This window comes from Pempheris klunzingeri, chromosome 24, assembly GCF_042242105.1.
Source record: "Pempheris klunzingeri isolate RE-2024b chromosome 24, fPemKlu1.hap1, whole genome shotgun sequence".
NCBI classification, from domain to species: domain Eukaryota; kingdom Metazoa; phylum Chordata; class Actinopteri; order Acropomatiformes; family Pempheridae; genus Pempheris; species Pempheris klunzingeri.
In genome coordinates this window covers 800,021-821,892 of record NC_092035.1, presented here as the reverse complement: position 1 = coordinate 821,892, position 21,872 = coordinate 800,021, and the positions used below count along the sequence as shown (strand labels likewise).

At 45.1% G+C, this 21,872-nt stretch overlaps 1 protein-coding gene across 1 annotated transcript in view; it reads left to right on the top strand.

Moving 5' to 3' along the window:
* Positions 1 to 21,872, top strand: part of agap1 (ArfGAP with GTPase domain, ankyrin repeat and PH domain 1) — a 106,541-nt gene that overhangs the window by 39,583 nt on the left and 45,086 nt on the right. The window contains exons 8-10 of the mRNA XM_070855667.1: positions 7,763 to 7,890; positions 9,970 to 10,125; positions 10,694 to 10,786. Coding sequence (XP_070711768.1) covers positions 7,763 to 7,890; positions 9,970 to 10,125; positions 10,694 to 10,786 — 377 coding nt within the window. The remainder of the gene's footprint in view (positions 1 to 7,762; positions 7,891 to 9,969; positions 10,126 to 10,693; positions 10,787 to 21,872) is intronic.

The following is a 21,872-nucleotide window of genomic DNA, read 5'->3' as shown; positions in this document are numbered from 1 at the left end:
TGGTGACGCTTGTTACGGCCTAATAAATACTTTGGTGGCTCTACCTTTCAAAGGTAAAAGATCAATATTCTTGTTAGTTATCAATCTGACGACTGTTTTCTCATCTTTAATGTCAGAAAATAGTGAAAAGTTGCCCTCATAAGGCCTTAGATAATAATATTCATGACATTTTAGCTGAAAGAATGACTTAAAACATCTGTTAAACCATCAAAATTGTTGATTAATCTGTTAATTTGTGTAATTTAATGGTATAATTTAGTTTTAGGTGGACTGAACCTAAAAGAGGAAACAAAGGAAAGTCTCTAATCTGATTTAAATTATTTATTTTGTACCAAACCTCGTTACAAACTTCTCTCGTCTCTACCTGAATGCAGTTAATTGAAGTAAACCTGACCAGGGTTCAATAGAAAAACGGACTAATTTTAGCTCCCTATCACTTTAGTGGTGCACATGATGTAAATCAATAGTATTTGAATGCAATGATGCCGTTTAAAAGTGCCGTTAAAATGAGCAGAGTTCTGTGTAGGTGAGAGAAGAAGTCAGAGGCAGAGATGTTCAGGAGAAAAGGGTCTTTTTCTATTATTGTGCTGAAGTATCTTTGCAAATAGAGTCGCCCCCGCGGCTCATTTTTTACCTTCTGAGAGCACATTAGTGAGGAGAGAGGTAATGAAGCGGCCGCTCGGCAGGCGCAGGGTTAACGGCTGTAATTAGAGAGAAATGGATGACACGGACTCTGCGGTTAATTAGCAGAGCCGCAGTGAGTCTGCCGGCCTCTGGCTCCGTCTGCACCCACCTGAGTTTAACAGGCAGCGGCTCACAGGTTGTTCTTTTTTTTTTTTAGTCTCGATCAGCTTGTTGATCTTCAGCAGAAGAGGAAACCTGTTCTTTTAAAGAGGATCTATTTCTAAGTGTGTGACAGCATCATGGAAAGGATCCCTACAGAGAGAGACCTGGAAGATCCTTTTGGTTTAACCACAAACAGCACACACACCAGACTACATTCACTAAAACAGGGATTTTAGAGAACAGGACACAAGAGTCACTGGTCTGCTGCTGCCACATATTATTATTTTTTTGGGTTCTTGTGTGTTACTCAACTATTATGTTTGTCCCAAACTAATCCTTTAATACACCACAGTAAGACAAAAACACAAAAATTGGTAATTGAGTTTGGCAGAAGGAGACTAGCACCTGTCTTATTAAATTACTGTTTTTTTCAATGGAGTCTGGTGTGCTTAAAGAGAGCGTTTGTGGTTAAACCAAAAGGATCTTCCAGGTTGATCTCTGTAGGGATCCTTTCCATAAAGCTGTCACACACTTGGGGAACAAATCAATATGTAATAAAAATAAAGCCCAGGTTAAAAATACAGATGTTCCCTTTAACAGAATAAAGGCCAAACAAAGAATATGAACATGCAACAGCACAGGATTTATCGTAAAGGGAGAAATGAGGCGTTTGTCCTGAAGGGGGCAGCACAGGAACAGAGACAGTCCACACACACACACACACACACACACACACACACACACACAGGAAGTGATCGTTTCCAGGTTGTAGGAGCGTCGATCAGTTTCCATCAGATGTGTGAATCACGTCCTGGGACGCTGATTAATTATCCCACAAACGATGGGATGGGAGAAGAAGAGCGGGGGGAGAGGGGGTGAAACCACAGAAGAAGACGAGCCGCAGCGCTCCGGTTCTGGCACTAGATCTGTGTGTGTGTGTGTGTGTGTGTGTGTGTGTGTGTGTGTGTGTGTGTGTGTGTGTGTGTGTGTGTGTGTGTGTGTGTGTGTTCCCTGCTCTCAGTGCTGTCGGCCCAGGAGGAAGCTTTCCACACTAAACGCTGCCTTATTATCCTCTTAATTATTCCACCGCGCGTGTGTGAGTGTGAGTGTGAGTGTGTGTGTTAGAGTGAGTGTGTGTGTGTGTGTTAGAGTGAGTGTGTGTGTGTGTTATTGTCTCTGACACACTGTCTCCTTGTGTTTTTCTCGTCATTATCACAAATTAATCAGTTTTTTAATCATCCAGCAGAACGACGAGTTTAATGTTTTCTGTCGACGCCCGAAACACGACAGCAGCCTGCAGCTGTGTGTGTGTGTGTGTGTGTGTGTGTGTGTGTGTGTGTGTGTGTGTGTGTGTGTGTGTGTGTGTGTGTGTGTGTGTGTGTGTGTGTGTGTGTGTCTGTGTGTGTGTGTGTCTGTGTGTGAGTGTCTCTACTGTTTTATTATTATTTATTTATTGTAGGTGTGTGTGTTTGTGTGTATTTGCAGCACAGGTGTGTATCTCTGGTTGTGTGTTATTTTGTGTGTGTGTTTTTAAGTTTGCATGAGTGTGTGTGTGTGTGTGTGTGTGTGTGTGTGTGTGTGTGTGTGCGCACAACAGTATGTCTATTTGCTTGTGTGACATAGTGTGTATCCACACTATCTGTGTGTGTGTGAGAGACAGTTTGTGTGTGTTATCTCATATGTGTGTGTTTTTGGGAGTGTGTGCGTCTGTTACTGTATCTAGAAGTGTGTGTGTGTGTGTTTTGGCAGAATACACACCTACACACACACACACACTCTGTTTCTCTTTAATTACTTCTTGGCGTGACCTTAATTTGCGGCGAGGACTTCTGTAATGGCGCCGCTCGGCTCTCGGCCTTCAGCCACTTAAAACACTCGCCGCCTCTAATTGGTCAGAAGCATCATCACACACACACACACACACACACACACACACACTGTATTAAATATAATGGAGTGTCACACCACATTAAGTACAAACAGGAAGACATCAAAAACAGTTTGGGATTTTCAAAATAAAAGCTTGCTGAATAGCTAAAGATCAGTTAATTAAAGTTTAATTACTGTGATAGTTCCTACAGATGGTTAACGAGGATGTTACATTAATACACAATGAAAAATAAAAAAAATCTGTAATTTGAGTGAAAATTAAAAATACAAATTAAAAACAGATCATTTGCCTTTCAGGCTCTTTAATTGATGAATTGTGTTTTACATATTTCAGCCTGAGAATATTGATGAATGTAAATATGAGCTCAGTTTATCATCAAATCTCCCTTTATTTTATTAAATAAAAAGTCTTAAAAGTGTGAAGGAATATTTCCTCTGACAGACAACAGGAGAAATTACATTAAATCACATTAAAATGGTTTTAATTCATTCAGACTGTTTTGTAGTTTTTCTTAAATACACAAATATTTGAACAGAGTTTGGTTGGTGGCAGAATGTGGGGAATTGTGGGAAAAAAACCCACCTACGATCCTCTTTTTTTATTCCTCAAGCTGTAACTCTGACTTTTTAAACCACATCTGTACTCATGGACCTCCTTACACATTAATTTCCCTCCGTCAGCTTTCCGCTGGTGTTCCTCCCGTGGTGGCTGACTGCGTCACGTGGAGGCGGAGATCAGAGTGACTGATGGTGTATTTATTTAGAGAATGAACAGATGTGTTCCTGCTCTCGTCTCTCCTCGTCTCAGAGGTTCACCTCCTCGCCGCCGCTCCCGGACCCCCCCGGCCCCCCCCTGACGGATCTCTCCCATTTAAATGACATTTGCAAACACGGTCTCATCGGTCGATCAGGAGCAAAATCACAATTGATGACTGTGTGTGTGTGTGTGTGTGTGTGTGTGTGTGTGTGTGTGTGTGTGTGTGTGTGTGTGTGTGTGTGTGTGTGTGTGTGTGTGTGTGTGTGTGTGTGTGTGAGACTGTGTGTGTATTGATCTCAGGCATATTTGTGTGACCTTCTGCATCGATCGTGGCGGGTGGGGCTGGTTGGCCCGGGGGGGGGGGCTTTAATTACAGTTCTCATATTCAGCTTCATAATCAGCTGACAAGCAGAGGCTCCCTGCTGTGAGTGTGTGTGTGTGTGTGTGTGTGTGTGTGACAGTGTGAGAGAGAGTGTGTGACAGTGTGTGTGTGTGACAGTGTGTGTGTGTGTGTGTGACAGTGTGTGTGTGTGTGTGTGTGTGTGTGAGAGAGAGTGTGACAGTGTGTGTGTGTGACAGTGTGTGTGTGTGTGTGGTGCATTAAAGTGTCCGTGGTGAGCGTCGTAAATGTGATGAAGGTCTTGATGAGTTGGAAGAGGAAGAGGAAGAGGAAGAGGAAGTGACCACAGCGTTTAGTGTTAAAATTAATTGGCCTGCTCGTTGTTGTGGTGACAAGTTTGGTGTCCGGGGGTGAGGAAGAGGAAGAGGAAGAGGAGGGTCTTCCCTTAAGTGCAGCTCGTCGATGTTTGAACGACTTAAACCCACAGAAGAGACAAAGAAAGTGAACTTTAAGAGTTTCAAACGTGACAGGATCAATATATTGATCAGTGATGTCACAGGTCTTCTAAATCATCAGAGTGGTCGCTGACTGTCTTCCTGTCCATCAGCTCATTTGAATAAAGTTTAGTTTCACAGTTTGTCCACCAAACAGATCAGAATAATAATAATAGTCTTCATTAGTTCTTTCCTCTGGTTTACAGGTTGTTTTTACAAATTCATTCACTTTGTTTCATAAAATTATAACTTTAATCTGAAATTTGCAAGAAAAAAAACATTTACAAGGAAAACAATGCAGTTTTGTCAAATTTATAAAATTCTGACTTAAATCTTTAAATTAAAAGAAAAACAAAACTCACATTTTTTTTGCCGCTTCTTCGTCAAATCAAATCAAATCAAAGACTTTTCCTCATGAAATCACAGGTTTCATCTGTGATTTGCAGGACAGAAACGTGGGAGATTAGATCCTACAGGAACAGAAGAAATAGTCCCTCTGTGCCTCGTCACATTGGAGCCGCAGCACTTTGAGTTTACGACTTCATTTCTTGTAAAATTCTGTCTTTGATCCGAAACGACGAAGAATCAGGTTCATGTTTTAATCTTTTTCTGTTTCAGTCATTTTCTTTGTTTAACACTCAGAGTGTGTGTGTGTGTGTGTGTGTGTGTGTGTGTGTGTGTGTGTGTGTGTGTGTGTGTGTGTGTGTGTGTGAGAGAGAGAGTGTGTGTGTGTGTGTGTGTGTGTGTGTGTGTGTGTGTGTGTGAGAGAGAGAGTGTGTGTGTGTGTGTGTGTGTGTGTGTGTGTGTTTAACGTGTAATTTGCTGTAATGGGAAGTGAAGCCTGGTCCAGTCGGGGGGAGTGACCTCTGAGTGAGGGATGGAGGAAGAGGAGGAGGAGGAGGAGGGTGACAGCGCTGTGCTCCCTCGTCCATCAGAGCGCTAATTTAATTAGCCTAATTACACCGACATGAACACCCAGCGCGCACACACACACACACACACACACACACACACACACACACACACACACACACACGCTGCCCTTCTTCTTCTTCTTCTTCTCTTTTCTAATCTGTGTCAGAGTGCAGATGCAGAGCGCTTCGTTAGCGCTAACGCTAACGAGCCGAGATGACCGCACACACACACACACACACACACACACAAACACAGGTGTGACACACACATACACACACACACACACACACACACACACACACACACACACTCAACCACCAAGGATTCGTCTTCACTTAAAGAACATAAAAATATTAACGAGACCTTCAGCGTCCAAACCAGTCTGAGAGGCTTTTACTTCTCTGGCGGCCATCTTGAATGTTGGGGGGGAAGTGAAGTCCTGGAAGTCTTTTCCAGGCAGGGAATTAATACATCAATGAATTATTGGGTCCTGGAAAATCAGGGAACTTTCTACCCAAACTAATTAACTAGTTAACTAACTAGTTTTTCTGCTGTTTCCTCTTTGGGTTCATTTCCTGTTCCTCGTGCGCTCTGATTGGTCGACCCCGTTAAACAGGCCTGGAAAGAGGCAGGTCATGTGATGTTTATAGGTCATTAAAGTAAACGTCATGGAAAGTTATGGGATTTGAACATACGTCCCGACAACCGCCCTGACAACCACCTCGGCAACCGCCTCCCTGACAGTTTTGACACAAAAGCGTCGGTGACATCACAGCGTTCTGTCACTTTAAAAGGCGGATCCACACCTGAAGGATGTGTAGCGCCACCTGCTGTCCAGGAGTGTGTAGCGGCACATCGATCGCTGCACGCTGGTCATTTTAATCCTTCTTTTAAACACAAATCCTCCAAAAGTGGATGGATTCAGGTGCTCAGATGTGACAATCAGCTGTTTTTCAGGACTTTCTGAGGATATGAAGTGAATATTTAGAGTTTGTCAGACTAACTGGATGGAGGAGACAGTCGGCCTGCAGCTTCGCTCTTTGACTTTAAAGTGAAAAGAGTGAAGCACTGCAGAGTCAGCCTCCCCCTCTCTCCCTCCCCTCCCCCTCCTCGTTATGTCTCACCCGGTGGTGCGGCCCCGTCATAAATCTGATCAAAGGGGAGACGTTTCCATTAGAAGGAATGGCAGCTCCTCAGAGCAGAACCGAGATTGATGGATAAAGTTAAACAGCATTAACGGAGCAGTTTAAATATTTAGCGCGGCCTTATCATAACTGTTCTTAACACTTAAGGTAATATACAGCCTGCCAGGTGCACACATGTATGTGGGACGCTCACGTCCTCGCCCCGGCCTCTCCCACCACACTCCATTCATAAATCCACTAAAATAGCGCCCAGAGAAGAAGAAGGTGCTGTTTGTGTGGCGGCGGCGAGGAGTCAGGAGAGAGTTAAGACTTTAGTGACTCCATTATCTCTGTTCCAATAAACACGGGCCCGTTTCATGCGCCCGCAGATGAAGCCATTGTTTTAATTGGGCTCGTTAAAGCCCCCGGCTTCGTTAATGAGGAGCCAGTCGTAAACATTTACCTCCAGGTGACGCAGGGCCGAGCCAAGGGCAGCGACCGCAGGGGGAAGCGACTCTGAGGGGGTTTGGAAGCAGGAAACAAAAGGAAGTTACTCCACTTGGTAATTAGTTCACCTGCTGGGCCTCAGTCTGACACTGATTATTCTAACTTCTACCTGTTTTTGGTGCTGATCTTCTCTTCTAATTGGACTAAAATATCTTTGTTTCCTCCAGAGATCAGACCTGGACTGTGTTAAGATCTCCAGATTATAAAAATAGGCTGCAAATGATTAAAAAAACCTCTTTTTAAGGCCATTAGGTGTCATGTGACCAACTACGACAGGAAGGAAACATAAGAAATGTGTAATTAGTCATTTTTCTTGTAAAATGGTGTCACTGAGAGTTAAAGTAGATTCATAGAGATGCTGTCTGCAGTGGGGATTATTCTCCCATTATCAGACCCAAAAGGGGGAGATAGGGACCCATCTCACCCCTCCCTCCCTTTACAAACAGCCAATCAGGGGAGAGGATGTGTGTGTGCATCCTTATTGACTCAAACAGTAAGTTCAGGTGTTTCAAGTATGATTGAATTCATGAAATTGTAGAATATAGAAGAAGAAGAATGAAGTAAAGAGACACCAACAGTGTCGTGAGGTGAATCTGTGACGCTGTATCAAAGCCACCAGACTCCATTCACAAAAACACTAATTTTACCTCACAGAACACAGGAGTTGCTGGTCGACCCGCTGCCTTACCTGGTTAGTTTGCTTGTGTTATTATGTGTGAAACAAATATTCTCTTGGATCTGAACCAACCTGATAAAACACCAAAAACACAAACACACAGACTGATGGAGGCAGCAGCAGACCAGCAGCTCCTGTGTTCTGTGAGCTAAAATCACTGTTTTTGTGAATGTAGTCTGGTGTACGTATTATGACTGTTTCTAGTTATACAAAAAGCATCTTACAGGTTTATCTGTGTGTGTGTGTGTGTGTGTGTGTGTGTGTGTCTCACAGTCGCCCAGAAGATCGTGGCCACCAGGAAGAAGCAGCAGCTCTCCATCGGGCCGTGCAAGTCGCTGCCGAACTCACCGAGTCACTCGTCCGTCTGCACCACACAAGTGTCGGCCGTCCACATCAGCCAGGTCAGAGGTCACACACACACACTCACACACGACTTTTATACGTGACCTGGATTTTCTGTTTCTTACAGTTTTTATTCTTTGTTTGGATTATTTTAAGATCTCTGATGATGCACAAGAGCTGCTGTAGATTAGAAATTAGAATAAATAAATAAATCAATAAGATTACGGGAAAAAATTTATGAGAAAAAAACTTTGACATTAGCTGATAATTAAAGAAAAAACCTGATTATTCTGTGAGATTATAAAAACGATATAGTTGTAAATTTATGGGGGAAAAATGTGTAATATTCTGAGATTACAAAGTCGTAATTCACAAGAGAACAAGTTAAAATATTCCATGATTATAAAGTCGTAGATTTATGATTAAATAAACTCAGATATTCTGTGAAAATTAAAAATTCACAATAAAAAAAGCTTCTTATTCTCTGAGATTATAAAGTCGTAATTTTACGAGAAAGAAATGAAGATATTTGGGATTATAATGATAAATAATAATAAATTAATAATAATTATTATCACAAATATACAAATATATTCTGTAATTATTTTAAACATCAATCTTTAGTGTTTCTTCCACTGGTGACACAATAAAGACGCTTTAAGGTCCAGTTAGCAGCTGTTCTGGAGCTTTCAGTCATACCACATGGTCTTCACCAGACAGAAAGTCCCCAAATAAACACATCTGCTGATGAAGACCATGTGATAGGATAGAAAGCTCCCTGCAGCTACTAAATGGACCTGAAGAATAAACTTTTTCATCTTAATCTCAACTCAAAGTCCACTTTTGCGTCTACTTCTGGAGCTTTCTACTGCGTCTCATGACCCTCAACAGCTGAGTGAACTCCACCTGCTGATGAAGAGTGTGAGAGGTGGTTGAAAGCTCTGGGAGAAGCTTTAAAAAAGTGGCTGCTTATAGAAGATTTACTAGCGAGTGAAGCTCCCTCAGAGTCGGTGTGTGTCTGCAGCTTCAGGCCGTTAACGCTCTTCGATCCTCATCCTTCACCCCTCCATCGATTTCTCATTAAAAAGCCATCGCTCAGCGTGTCTGAGCGCCGCCGCGTCCCCGGAGAGCCGCGTTTATCTCCCCGCCGCCTCCACTGATCGGCCCGCGCTGCTTCTTCAGCTCTGGCTGATTACTGCCCAGTGTCGGCCGCGGTGGTTTAATCGCATCAGAGCGGCAGAAAACTTTATCCGACCTCTGCAGCAGCTCCGACATTCAGACTTCAGGCCGCCGTCATCTGATCTGAATGTTGATTAAAAGGATTTTCATGAATTTGGGAGAAAACACCTGCAGCTGAGTCAGAGAAATATTATTAGATCACTCTTTTCAACGACACCAGACTCCATTGAAAAAAACAGTCAGTTTACTTCAAAGAACACTGGAGTTGCTGGTTTACTGCTGCCTCTGATGGTTAGTTTGTTTGTGTTATTGTGTGTTGCACAAATATTATATTATGTCTGAATAAACTATTTTAAATACCAAAGTCACACAATAACACAAACTAACTAACTGATCAAGGCAGCAGCAGATCAGCAGCTCCTGAGTTCTGTGAGGTTAAATTGCTGTTTTTTTAAATGGAGTCTGGTTGACGGAGAAAAAGCTGCAGCTGAGTCATATTTTGTGTTGTGAGCCGTGCGTTGTGCTACGTTACACTGCTGCTGTCTGCTGCAGTGATTATTCCCTCATTATCAGACTAAAGGGGAGATAAATATTAATTAATATTAATTAATTAGCTAATTAAAAAAAAGTTGTAAGAACCAGACTCCATTCATAAAAACACTAATTTAACACAGGAGCTTCTGGTCTGCTGCTGCCTCCATCAGTGAGTTTGTTTGTGTTATTGTGTGTTACACAAATCTGAATTAACCCTTTAAAACACCAAAGTCACACAGTAACACAAACTAACTAACTGGCTGAGGCAGCAGGAGACCAGCAGCTCCTGTGTTTTGCAAAGTAAAATGAGTGTTTTATTAAATGGAGTCTGGTTAATGGAGAAAAACCTGCAACTGAGTCATATTTTCATATTTTGTGTTGCTCAAATGTTGTTTTGGATCTGAACCTTTTCCTTGTCCTTCCAGACGAGTAATGGCGGCGGCAGTTTGAGCGACTATTCGTCGTCGGTGCCGTCCACGCCCAGCACCAGCCAGAAGGAGCTGCGCATCGACGTCCCGCAGACCACCAACACGCCGACGCCCGTCAGAAAGCAGTCGAAGCGCCGCTCCAACCTCTTCACCGTGAGTCTTTTCCCAGAAACACAAAACACAAGATGGTCCAGTTTGGACGTTGTTCTGCTAAATGTTTGTTAAATATTTTGTTTGGTTAAATAAGTTAATAACCACAAAAGGCTGTTATATCGCTCTCTTCACAGCCACCAGACTCCATTGAAAAAAACAGTAATTTTACCTGCAACACAATAGTTCTGTTTTAAGAGAGCAGGTTTTTCTCCATCAACCAGACTCCATTGAAAAAAATACTAATTTTAGCTAGAACAGAGGAGATGCTGGTCTGCTGCTGCCTCGATTAGTTGGTTTGTTTCTGTTTTGGTGTGACTCTGGTGTTTTAAAGGGTAATTTCACATCCTAAGTAATTGGTTAAATCCTTGAAGTCACAGCAACAAGATCAGTAACTCCTCTGTCACGTGAGGTAAAAATCACTGTTTTTGTGAATGGAGTCTGGTGTGGCTTTGAAGGGACCCGTTAAGATTTCCCACAATGGAGTCGTGAGGAGGTGATTTTTGTTGGAACATCAGCGTCAGACGGAGAGACGTTGGTAATAATAATGGGTCTTTTCTGCGGCCCACAGTCGAGGAAGGCGAACGAGACGGACAAGGACAAAAAAGGCCTGGAGGCTCGAGCCGACAGCATCGGCAGCGGGCGAGCCATCCCCATCAAACAGGTGAGGCTTCCTGTCCTCCCCCCTCCCTCTCTCTCTCTGTGTTTGATGCCTCGGCCTTGATTAACAGAGAAATCACACACTTAACATCAATTAGAGCGAGGGGCTCTCCCGGGTCCTCCAACCGGATCATTAGGAGGCGGCGAGGGAAGGGATGTCACCGCCGCTCCTTCCTTCGCCCTGCACTTCTTCTTCTCCTCCTCTCCCTCTCAAAGACTCCTCTTCTCCGTCTCCATCCTGAGCTCTTTGATCGGAGCGTTGGCGGAGAAAAAGAAGAAGAAGAAGAAGAAGGGGAGGGCGAACATCTCCACAGCCTCACACACACACACACACACACACACACTTATCCCTGCTGCGATGGCGAGGAGAGCACCTGAAACGGCGCCTAATTTGTTGCAAACAGCCCCCCCCCCCCAGTGGGTGAGACGGGGAGGGGGGTGAGGCAATTAGCCAGCACTTATCGCGGCTTCTCGTGTCGTCGCCACGGCCTCGTTTGTAATCACCTAATGAACAAATCGCATCTCTGATGAGGGGCCGCCACTCCGGGGGGGAGCGGGGGGAGACATGGAGACGGGGGAGAGAGAGAGAGAGAGAGAGAGAGGGGGAGAGGCAGGAGAGGGGGGAGAGGCAGGAGAGGGGGGAGAGGCAGGAGAGGCATGTGCTGCTGTTTGTGTTTGAAGCCGTTTAAGAGGCGACCTCGCCGTGCCGTCGGACGGTAATTACATCGAGGCCCTGCTGCTTCTTCTTCTGCTGCTGCTTCTTCTTCTTCTGCTGCTGCTTCTTCTGCTTCTTCTTCTTCTTCTACTTCTTCTTCTGCTGCTGCTTCTTCTTCTTCTCCTGCTTCCTCTGCTGCTGCTTGTTCTCTAAAATCCCTGTTTTAGTGAATGTAGTCTGGTGTGTGTGCTGTTTGTGGTTAAACCAAAAGGATCTTCCAGGTCTCTCTCTGTAGGGATCCTTTCCATGATGCTGTCACACACTCAGAATAACCAGGATGTTCACAAATAGCTTTAAAAACCGCGGCGTTGTCCTTTAAAGCCCACATTAACGGACAGGAAGTCATCATGGTTGTCCGAAACTTGCTCATTAGAAGCTTATTTATTAAGTCAACTGATGAAATCATGCTAATAAAGGCGGACACCGCCTTAGCCTGGCGTGGCATGACATGGCAGACATGGTAACCCCCCCGCCCCCCCCCCCCCCCCCCCCCCCATCCAGGGCAGAATAAAGCAGAAGCGGCAGCGCTGTGAGGCAGAGCGCCGAGCTTCCTCCTGTTGTGGTGTGTTTTTTTTTTTTTTGGAAGTGGACGTTAATTGATTTGATGGTTCCCTGTGGTCGCTCTCGCCTCGTCTCCCCGCCTGCTCCTCAGCGCCGACGACGGGCTCAACACACCGCAGACCTGCTCCCTAATTAGACCCTGTGTGTGTGTGTGTGTGTGTGTGTTTTATAAAGACTGCATGTGAGGTAGAAGAGAGATTACACTTCACGTTCCAGCTTCAACTACCTTTTCCCCATTAACGCTCCATTTGCACTCCACTTTACTTTCTGTGTGTGTGTGTGTGTGTGTGTGTGTGTGTGTGTGTGTGTGTGTGTGTGTGTGTGCGCTCCCATTAGCACAGTGTTCACACTTGTTTTTAATGAGACGCTGCTCTGACTCTCCCTCCGTCACCTTTTCGTCTCCCAAAATGAACTCAACCAGACATTTAAATCACCGAGTCGCCGGCCAGAAGCCTGATCAGCCACTTCTGACTCCCCCGTCTCACCAAACGTGTACTCGTGCTGCCTGGTATCTTATCGTGCAGGTGTTTTTGTCGTGCTGTGTCCACCTGTACTGCATGTAAGTAAGATATCATAATACAATACTGCACCTCTGATATTCACTAATAGCTGAAGGACTATAATAATATACACTTTTAAACCTGGGAACCATTTTTACGTATTTTAGGTTCAACTGCCAGGCTCAGAGTGTTATTGTAAGTGTGTGACAGCATCATGGAAAGGATCCCTACAGAGAGAGACCTGGAAGATCCTTTTGGTTTAACCACAAACAGCACACACACCAGACTACATTCACTAAAACAGGGATTTTAGACATGCGTTTCTAGTCCGCTGCTGTGTCAATCACTTCATTTCTTTCTGTTATTGTGTTACTTTAGTGTTTTTAGCGGGTTAGTTTGGATTAAACACAATATTTTTGAAGCACGCAATAACACAATCAAGGCAGCAGCAGACCAGCAGCTCCTGTGTTCTGTGATCTTAAATCCCTGTTTTAGTGAATATAGTCTGGTGTGTGTGCTGTTTGTGGTTAAACCAAAAGGATCTTCCAGGTCTCTCTCTGAAGAGCTGAGGGGATCTACTTCTTCTTACCTATTAGTCATATAGACACCACAGTATGTGAAAACAGGTCTCAGGTTTGATAATACAGAAGTTCTCCTTTAAGGCTTTGATGACGAAGTCACAGATGCAGTTTAAATGTCAGCGATGACTTTGCTTCATAAAACTCAAAAGAATCATCTTGTTTAGCTTTGAAGGAATATCAGTTGTGTATTAAGGATTTATCATGCTGTAATAGCTCTCTATTGGTTTAGAACATAATCAATCAATCAATCAATCTTTAAAGGTTCATGCTCTTGTGAAATAAACATGCAGTTATTTTTAGTTAGTTTAGAAAAAGCTGTAAACTTTAAACAGACTTTAACCTGGAGAACACCTGCTTACTGCACACAAGATGGTATCATCTGCGTAAAAACAGACATTACAGCACCAAGCTGGAAAATAACAGCAGCAAACAACAGTTCAGCAACAGCAGCTTAGTATTGATCCCTGAGGGACCTATTTATCTATTAAACCCCACAGAGAGCAGCTCATTTAACCAATAATAATTAACCAGGGCCATTAAGTTTGGCCAGTTTGTAGAAAATCACCCACATTTATACATTGTTGACTAAACTTTCTTTCTTTGACTAAACTTTTTTGTTTGACCTGTTTTATCTTTTTGTATCAAATGGCTGCAGCTTTTTGTAATTTGTGAAATGACTCATTTGTAAAAGCCAGATTTTGGTTTAAGTTTCACCAAAAGTCCACTTTCACGTTCACTGTTGAGGACAAGTTTAGTTTTAATCCTCAGATTTCTCAGAACGTGGCGATGAAACATGAAACCAGTCAGCAGTCATATCGGTCGCCGTCCCCACCGCCATGAAGTCGTGATAAATAAATAAATAAAGTCGTGATAAATAAATAAATAAATAAAGTCGTGATAAATAAATAAATAAAGTCGTGATAAATAAATGAAGTCGTGATAAATAAATAAATAAATAAATAAAGTCGGGATAAATAAATAAATAAATAAAGTCGGGATAAATAAATAAAGTCGTGATAAATAAATAAATAAATAAAGTCGTGATAAATAAATAAATAAATAAATAAAGTCGTGATAAATAAATAAAGTCGTGATAAATAAATGACGTCGTGATAAATAAATAAATAAATAAAGTCGTGATAAATAAATAAATAAATGAAGTCGTGATAAATAAATAAATAAATAAAGTCGTGATAAATAAATAAATAAATGAAGTCGTGATAAATAAATAAAGTCGTGATAAATAAATAAATAAATGAAGTCGTGATAAATAAATAAATAAATGAAGTCGTGATAAATAAATAAAGTCGTGATAAATAAATAAATAAATAAATGAAGTCGTGATAAATAAATAAAGTCGTGATAAATAAATAAATAAATGAAGTCGTGATAAATAAATAAATAAATGAAGTCGTGATAAATAAATAAATAAATGAAGTCGTGATGAAGCTGGAATGAAGACGCTCAAACTTGTGTTCAGGAGAAACTCTTTAATTGAGCTGATGGTTCAGGAGTCACCGTCATTAACTGACCGCCGATTTCCCGCCGTACCTCAGAGGGCGGCGGCGGCGGCGGTCGAGATCGATGACCTAACAGGGTCCGACACCTGCCAGAGAGATTAGCGGCGTCACGTTCCTCGCCACAACACAACAGCACACCGCCGACCGCACGCCGCTTCTAATTTACTGCTGTGAGCCGTCGACAACAGGAAGTTCAGGACAAATGAGCTGTCAATCAAACTGGGGGGGGCGGGACCGTGATGTTTTTCCTGAAGGCGACTCTCCCTTTTCTATTTATACTTACCTGAGTGTGTGTGTGTGTGTGTTTAAGTGTGTGTGTGTGTGTGTTTAAGTGTGTGTGTGTTAAAGCCACTTGTTCGCCGCTCCTGATCTCATTAGAGCGACTCTCAGCGCGACTCTGGACGACTGGAGGTGACGGAGGTTCAGTCCGCCTTTTGTCGAAGGAGTCCGCCTTCGTTAAGAGGCTGCAGCGCTCATTAAAACCACACACACACACACACACACACACACACTTAAACACACACACACACTCTCTGGCTCTGCTGGCTGTAATGAGGAGGGGGCGGGCTTCCTCTCAGAGGCAATTAGGCTGCACAGATCCACACAAACGCACATATCATGTAGAGAAGTGTTTCTACTGATACACAGCACGACATTAAGACACATAAACGTTTACATTTACACTGTGTGTGTGTGTGTGTGTGTGTGTGTGTGTGTGTGTGTGTGTGTGTCTGTGTGTGTCTGTGTGTGTGTGTGTGTGTGTGTGTGTGTGTCTGTGTGTGTGTCTGTGTGTGTCTGTGTGTGTGTGTGTGTGTGTGTGTGTGTGTGTGTGTGTGTGTGTGTGACAGATGAACATTAGTGGAAAAAGACTGAATGTTTCCACAGCAGCAGCAGAGTTGAGTGAACTCCCCCTTTAAAGGCGGCTGAATTAACATGTTTATTATAATTAACTGTCGGAGGCGTCGTTTATCTGAGCGACCTGAGCGAGGATCTAAACCAGGAAACACGTGGCGTCGGCGCTGAAACCTCCCGCTAAGATGCTCCGCAGAGGAAACGCTGGCTGCACCGGCAGCCGATTGGCCGCACTCCTCCTCCTCCTCCTCCTCTTCTTCCTCCTCTTCTTCTTCTTCTTCTTCTCTTGAAGTGAGCGGATGCGTCCAGCTTTGTTTACAGAGGCTGTTGACGGCGCAGGGCTCCTCCGACATCTGCTCCGCGCCGCTAATTAGCCGCTAATTACCGGAGAGAGAGGGAGCGGCTCGCTCGTGTCTCTGTCGAGCGGCTGACCGAGGCGCTTTGAAAACCAACAAATCTAACAAATTAATTTCCTCCGACACAGCAGCCGAGCCGCTGGGACCTCCGGCCCGCCAGAGAGGCTTTTTTTATTTCCTCTAAGCCCGTATTTACTCGGTGAAGGATGGCTGAGCGCGGCGCCGTCACCGGGGAGCTGCCCAGTGCAAACACAACCTTTTACTGGGGCCCAGCGAGCGGCTCCACTGGAGCCCTGTGGGCGCTCAAGGCCAACCGGTGATGGTTAACGAGAGGAGGAGGTGCTCACAGGCTCAAAGGAGACGGTTCAGTTTACCTGGTCTGCACCTCCAAGCACAGGAGCTCAGCGTTTAGCCACGTCCCAGCACGGGCAGCCATTAGAGCCGCCGGGCGCCATGTTGGGCCCCGAGCTGTGATCCACCTCCCAGTCTGTCAGCGACTCACCTGGTAGTTTCATGGTTTTCACCACACGTCAGATCCACAAACCCTACGGCGACCGTCCAGGTTTGATGGTTTACAGCTGTTCCATACATGAGGAACTACGTTAATATATTTTCAGGAGATGCAAACATGAGCGTCGCTCAGAAAGTAGAACCTGATCTCCTCTGGAGGATCACAGATCTTTAGATCCACTGTTGTTCTGGATCAACATGTTCTCTGTCTTTCTTTAGTCTCCTCTGATGAACAACATGTCTGATTCCTGGATTTAGTGACTTCTGGAACCTTCTAGCTGAGGTTGGACACATTTTAGGGACATGAAGAAGAAGAAGGTCCTCCAAGAGACGACGTCACCAGAAGAAGAAGCAGCAGATTTAGATTGAACCAGATTTAACACCAGAGAATCACTTTTCTTTAGGATTTTAGAGCCGGAGGCCTGAATTAGTGTCTGTGATCGTGTCTCTGAGCTTCCATGAGTCTCCTTTGTGCAGTTAATCGATCCCCTGACCCCCCCGGTGCCCCCCCCCCCGCTGCAAACCAACACTTCCTCTCTGAGTCAGACTCTCAACACTCCACCGTCTCCACCGTCTCCACCGTCTCCATCATCCCGGCCGTCTCCGTCTTGTTCCCGTGAGGAGCTGATTGGTTGTAATTGCAGACGAGCGCGGGGCTGGCTGGTTTTGACAAGTGTACTCGTCCCCCCCGTGTGCCGGGCGCTTTGTACGGAGTTAAATTGGATGGTTAATTCGGGTGTTATTTACCCTGTAATTCATTAGCGTGGCCCCGCCATTGGCAGCGGGCAGGCTGTAATTTCACGCTTCGCAATAAAAGATGTCTCATAATCTGCTTCATTTAGCAGCCAAAGAATTTAATGAAATTAACTGCGGCCCTAATTAAGACGGTGAATATTAAAGACCTGCTATCAAGGCTTTAACGAGGGCGACACGATCCGCCTTCCGCCGGATTGGAAAAATATCATTTCCCAGGGAAAGGTTGTCACCGCTCGGAGCCATTTTGGCCGTGATGACATTTTTGTCATGCACACTAACCCCTGGAAATGAGATTTTTCGGAGGGTGGGAAGGTGACGGGGGGGATGTCTCTCCCTTCTTCTCTTTTTTCTTAGTTTGAGAAATAATTAAAACAAGGAACACAGGCGTCAATCAAAGAGCGCGCTCATTACGCCTCGGCGCGGCGCTCTCCGCGGAGCGCTCGCTCAGCTCTCCGCTTGGCTCCGAGCTCGCCGAGGAGAGTCCCCACGGTGGCTTTGTTTGTTTTCCTCACACCGTGTGTGTGTGTGTGTGTGTGTGTGTGACTGCACTAATGATAAGCTGGACAAAAGCGACCAGCGGTGACCCGAGGGTCTGTCACAGAGGAAGAGGAGTGGCGTCTTCCTCTCTCTGGTCTCCAGAGTGAGCGAGGGGCGAGGTTCTGTGCCCGCTAATGAATTGAGACTGCTGAAGTAAGGTTTGGATAATTGAGTTTCTAATTAATTACCCAGAACTCTTATCAGATAAATCAGCTCCTCTTCGACCCCCCTCTTCTTCGGTGGTGTTTTATTTGATCTGGTCTGCGTCCCGCTCCCCTGGGCCTGCCCTTCGCCGTCCTTGCCTCATCAACGCCGACCTTGTCGTGGAGACCGACGCCGCTGCTCTGTGTTCTGATGTGTTTGGTTCTTTTTGTTTTTTAAATGTTTTACAGCGAGAGAGAAACGACCCTTTAAAGTAGAAAACAGAGAAGACGGAGCGCCGCCAAAGCTGCACGAGCCTCCGAACGTCAGCCTTTAATGACAGAAGCGCTCAGACGCTGGGACTCGTACCGGGTCATAAGAACGCTCTGCAGTCCCTGATTAGACGACATGAAACACTCAGAAATCAACTAATAGAAAATAACCAACATAACTTGACTGTCTGAAGCATCGGGGACAAAAGAACGAGGTCAGATCAGGAAATAATTAGTTTACGTCTTTAAGCCTCCAAACATCTTTTAAATGAAACAATCCGAGAAGGAAAAACCGTCGGAAGACTTAAATCTAAGGGTTGGTCAGTGTCTCAGTACGGCAAGCAGAGAGAGACACACATCACCACTGTTCACACTTCAGTTGCTTTTCTTAGTTTTGATTTAAATCACAGGAGTTCTGTCAGAAGCTGTTTAACTGATTCACAGTGAACCTGATTTATACGCAGAGAAGATCGGTGCTGGTGTTTACCGCCATGTTTCAGGAGCTTCTGTGATTAAAAACCAAACGTTTCTGTGAACCATCACTGATGTTTTTCTGTTACTGACCAAAGTGTCGTAAAAAGCGTGTTCATCTTTTGGTTTTGTTTTGTTTTTTCCAAACACTTCCTGCCTGCGTCTGATTGGCCGCTCTGCTCCAACATGGCGGCTCGTTTGGAAACTTCCTCTTGAGTTAATTCACCAAAATGTGTTTATGCTGATGAGCATCGCACCTTTAATCTGCTTTGATTTTCCTCAAAATTAGAAACTTCACTCGTGTGTAGAAGCTCTCATGCCCCCCCCCCCCCCCCCTCCAGGCCCCCCCACAAGGTGATGTTTACCTGCAGCGAGTCACAGTCTTCCTTTCTTTCCTCCCCTCCGTCTGAGAGGATGATGGATGACCTGCGCTCGCCACTCGGGCCGGATCAGATGGCCGCCGCGATAGGAGCGGGGAGCGTCCGGCTTCCCTCCCACCAGCCGTCACCCCCCCACTCTGCTGTCGGCGGGGGGTGACACCTCTAATTTAGCCTCCCGCTCTCCCGGGACAGCGAAGAACAAAAGGGCCGCGGCCCCCTTGGAGATCAGCCGGCCTCTGGAGGGATCGTCCTCGTCTCTTCCACTGATAGCGCCTCCCCCGTATCTCCTCTCCGATCCGCTGTCACTCCCTTGAAGAGGCCCGGGGAGAGTCCATTGTCTGGGGAAAATAGGGGGGTGATTGAGTGATTAGAGAGTAGATTAGTGTGTATCAATGGACGGGCAGCCTCCAGGAGGACACAAGCCTCCGGGAAAAGGTCCTTTATCAGATGGTTTCTGTCTTGTGGCGCTTAGATTCACACAATAGGAGGTAATCGTTGTTTGCAGGGAGGAATTAGGTTTAATTTCCTGGTTTCTTTTTGGCTTTTTTAATGATTTTACGCTGTTGTACAGTCCACAAACTTAAAGGGGTAATTATTTGGATTGTTTGAAGTACATATATGTACTTGGTCCTCGTCCACAGTGAGTGTGTTGCTTACAGTAGATTACAGTTGTTGTTTTTATTGCAGTTGTTTTGCAAAAATGCTCTTTTTCAAACCCACCAGACTCCATTCACAAAAACAGTAGTTTTACCTCACAGAAAACAGGAGCTGCTGGTCTACCGCTGCTTCCCTTGGTTAGTTTGTCAGTGTTATGGAGTAACTTTGGTGCTTTTAAATGATTAGTATGATCCCAGAATAACATGTTAGGTCATCGATCGAGGTGGCGGTAGCTCAGCAAACTGCCGTGATCTATAAGGTAAAATCACTCTCTTTATGAATGGAGTTTGGTGGCTTCGAAGACAGGATGAAGCGATACAATGGATTCACTGCCATGTTGGGAAAGGTCACACCACCATAAGTACCTCATACAACCCCGCTTCAAACTATCCGAACTGTCCCTTTAAACTAAGATGAAGGAGAAAGTTGCCTCTTTTGAGCAAACCTTTCTCGCTCGTTAATCATTTTTCTGCCTCCTGATAACATCACCGCTCCATCCAACATTTCCCTCCTCTCACATGTCCGACATCTGACTGCCGTGCTCTTTAATCAGAGCCCCTCAGGTGTGGTTTTCGGACGCGGCGTCTAACGAATGACTCCATCTTTCGGCTTCCCCCGAGCGAGCGAGCGACCTTTTCTTAAGCACTGCGCCACGATACTTCACCGAGGCGAAGGAGCGTCTCCGGGGGAGTTCTGTGTGTTTATTTGGGATCTATAACTAGCATTTAAAGTCAAATGTAAGAGAAAACTCTGGCCTCCGTCCTCTCCCGCGCTCCTCGTGGCCTCTTCCTTTACTTCCTTACAGTTGTGAATCTCCGAGACGCCCTTGGACGTTTTCGGATGCCTAACAAATGACTTCATCTCCTCTCCGCCCAAACCCCCTCCAAGCTAGCGACCTTTTCCTGAGCACTACCCCACAATACTTCACCGGGGCGGAGAAGTGCCTCGGCGCGGCGAGGGGAGAGCACATCCGAGGATGTATTTATCTCCCCACATCTATTTTCCCATGTGGAGACCTTGTGAGCTGTCATGGCTGCCACCCCTCCTCCCGAAGGTAAAATAAGAGGCGACGTGTGTGTGTCATGAGGCCCGGGGAGGTGAATAATGAAAGATATTACCCATCAGGAGGGCTTCGACGCGGCGTTCAATTAGCCTTCCCCTCAAGCAAACTGATCGCTTGTCATCCCCGGGATGGATGGCCAAAATTAATTTGCTGACGTCTCCCTCCCCTAAATACCCGGTTTGGATGGAGAAGTGTGAGAAATATCGGCTCTCCCCTCAGTTTAGTTCAGGCCTGCCGGCGTCCACCACAACATCCCGCTGACCTCCCCGCTCAGCCTAAAGAGCCTTTTATTCTTCATCTCCGAGCTTTGCTTTGCCAAAAATGCCTGAAATTTAAACACAGAAGCTTAAAGTTGAGGTTTTTTTGTCTTAAACTCTTTAACCCTGTGCAGATAACAGTAGACACTTCATCTAAGTGTCACACAGGAGCCCCCCCGAAACTCCAGCTGATCACAAAGTGTCAAATATCGTCACTTCACATCCTCACAGAACTCTGTAGAATGGTGTTCCTCTCCAGCGAGGGATGTTAAAAGCTGCTGGTTACGTCTCATGGAGTCATTAAAACCTTCAGAATCCACAAACCCCTCGTTTGACTGTCCTCTAGTCATTAACGGTGGAACAACACGTTCTCTGCTCTAAAGAGCCTGTTCTTCTCTGTCCTGTTCTTCATAGTGGGCTAATAGGAAGACAGGTCGGCCATGTTTAGCAGCCTTCACACCTGCCGAGCTGCTTTGTTACGGCAAGAAAATCCACCAAACCACCAAACCACCATTTTCTTACGGTGTAAAAACGAAGATGCAGCTTTGACCACGTTGCCATAGAAACACTAGCTCTTGTTTCTGTCTGTGCTCGCTGGCATCTCGTCCTTTGAGGAATCGTTTTTTTTATTCCAACTCTGTCAGAGATAAAAGAACCGAAGAGCAGAACGCCGGTCGGCCATGTTTACCTGCCTCCACCTGCCTCCACCTGCCTCCACCTGCCTGCTCTCTTATTTCTTGTTAGATTCAGATCTGGGAGACTTAAAATGTGCGAATGCTTTTAGTTTTGGATTCAGTTGGACAATAAATGAACAAATAAAGCAACAGGAGCGATTAGAGAGACAGAGCTGTTGACCTTGATCAATAGCTGTAGATACAGACTAAAAGGTCTGAGTCATGGTTTCTCTGTCTGACGCTCCTCATGATCATTAGACACCGTATCATCCCCCCGTGATGAAAAC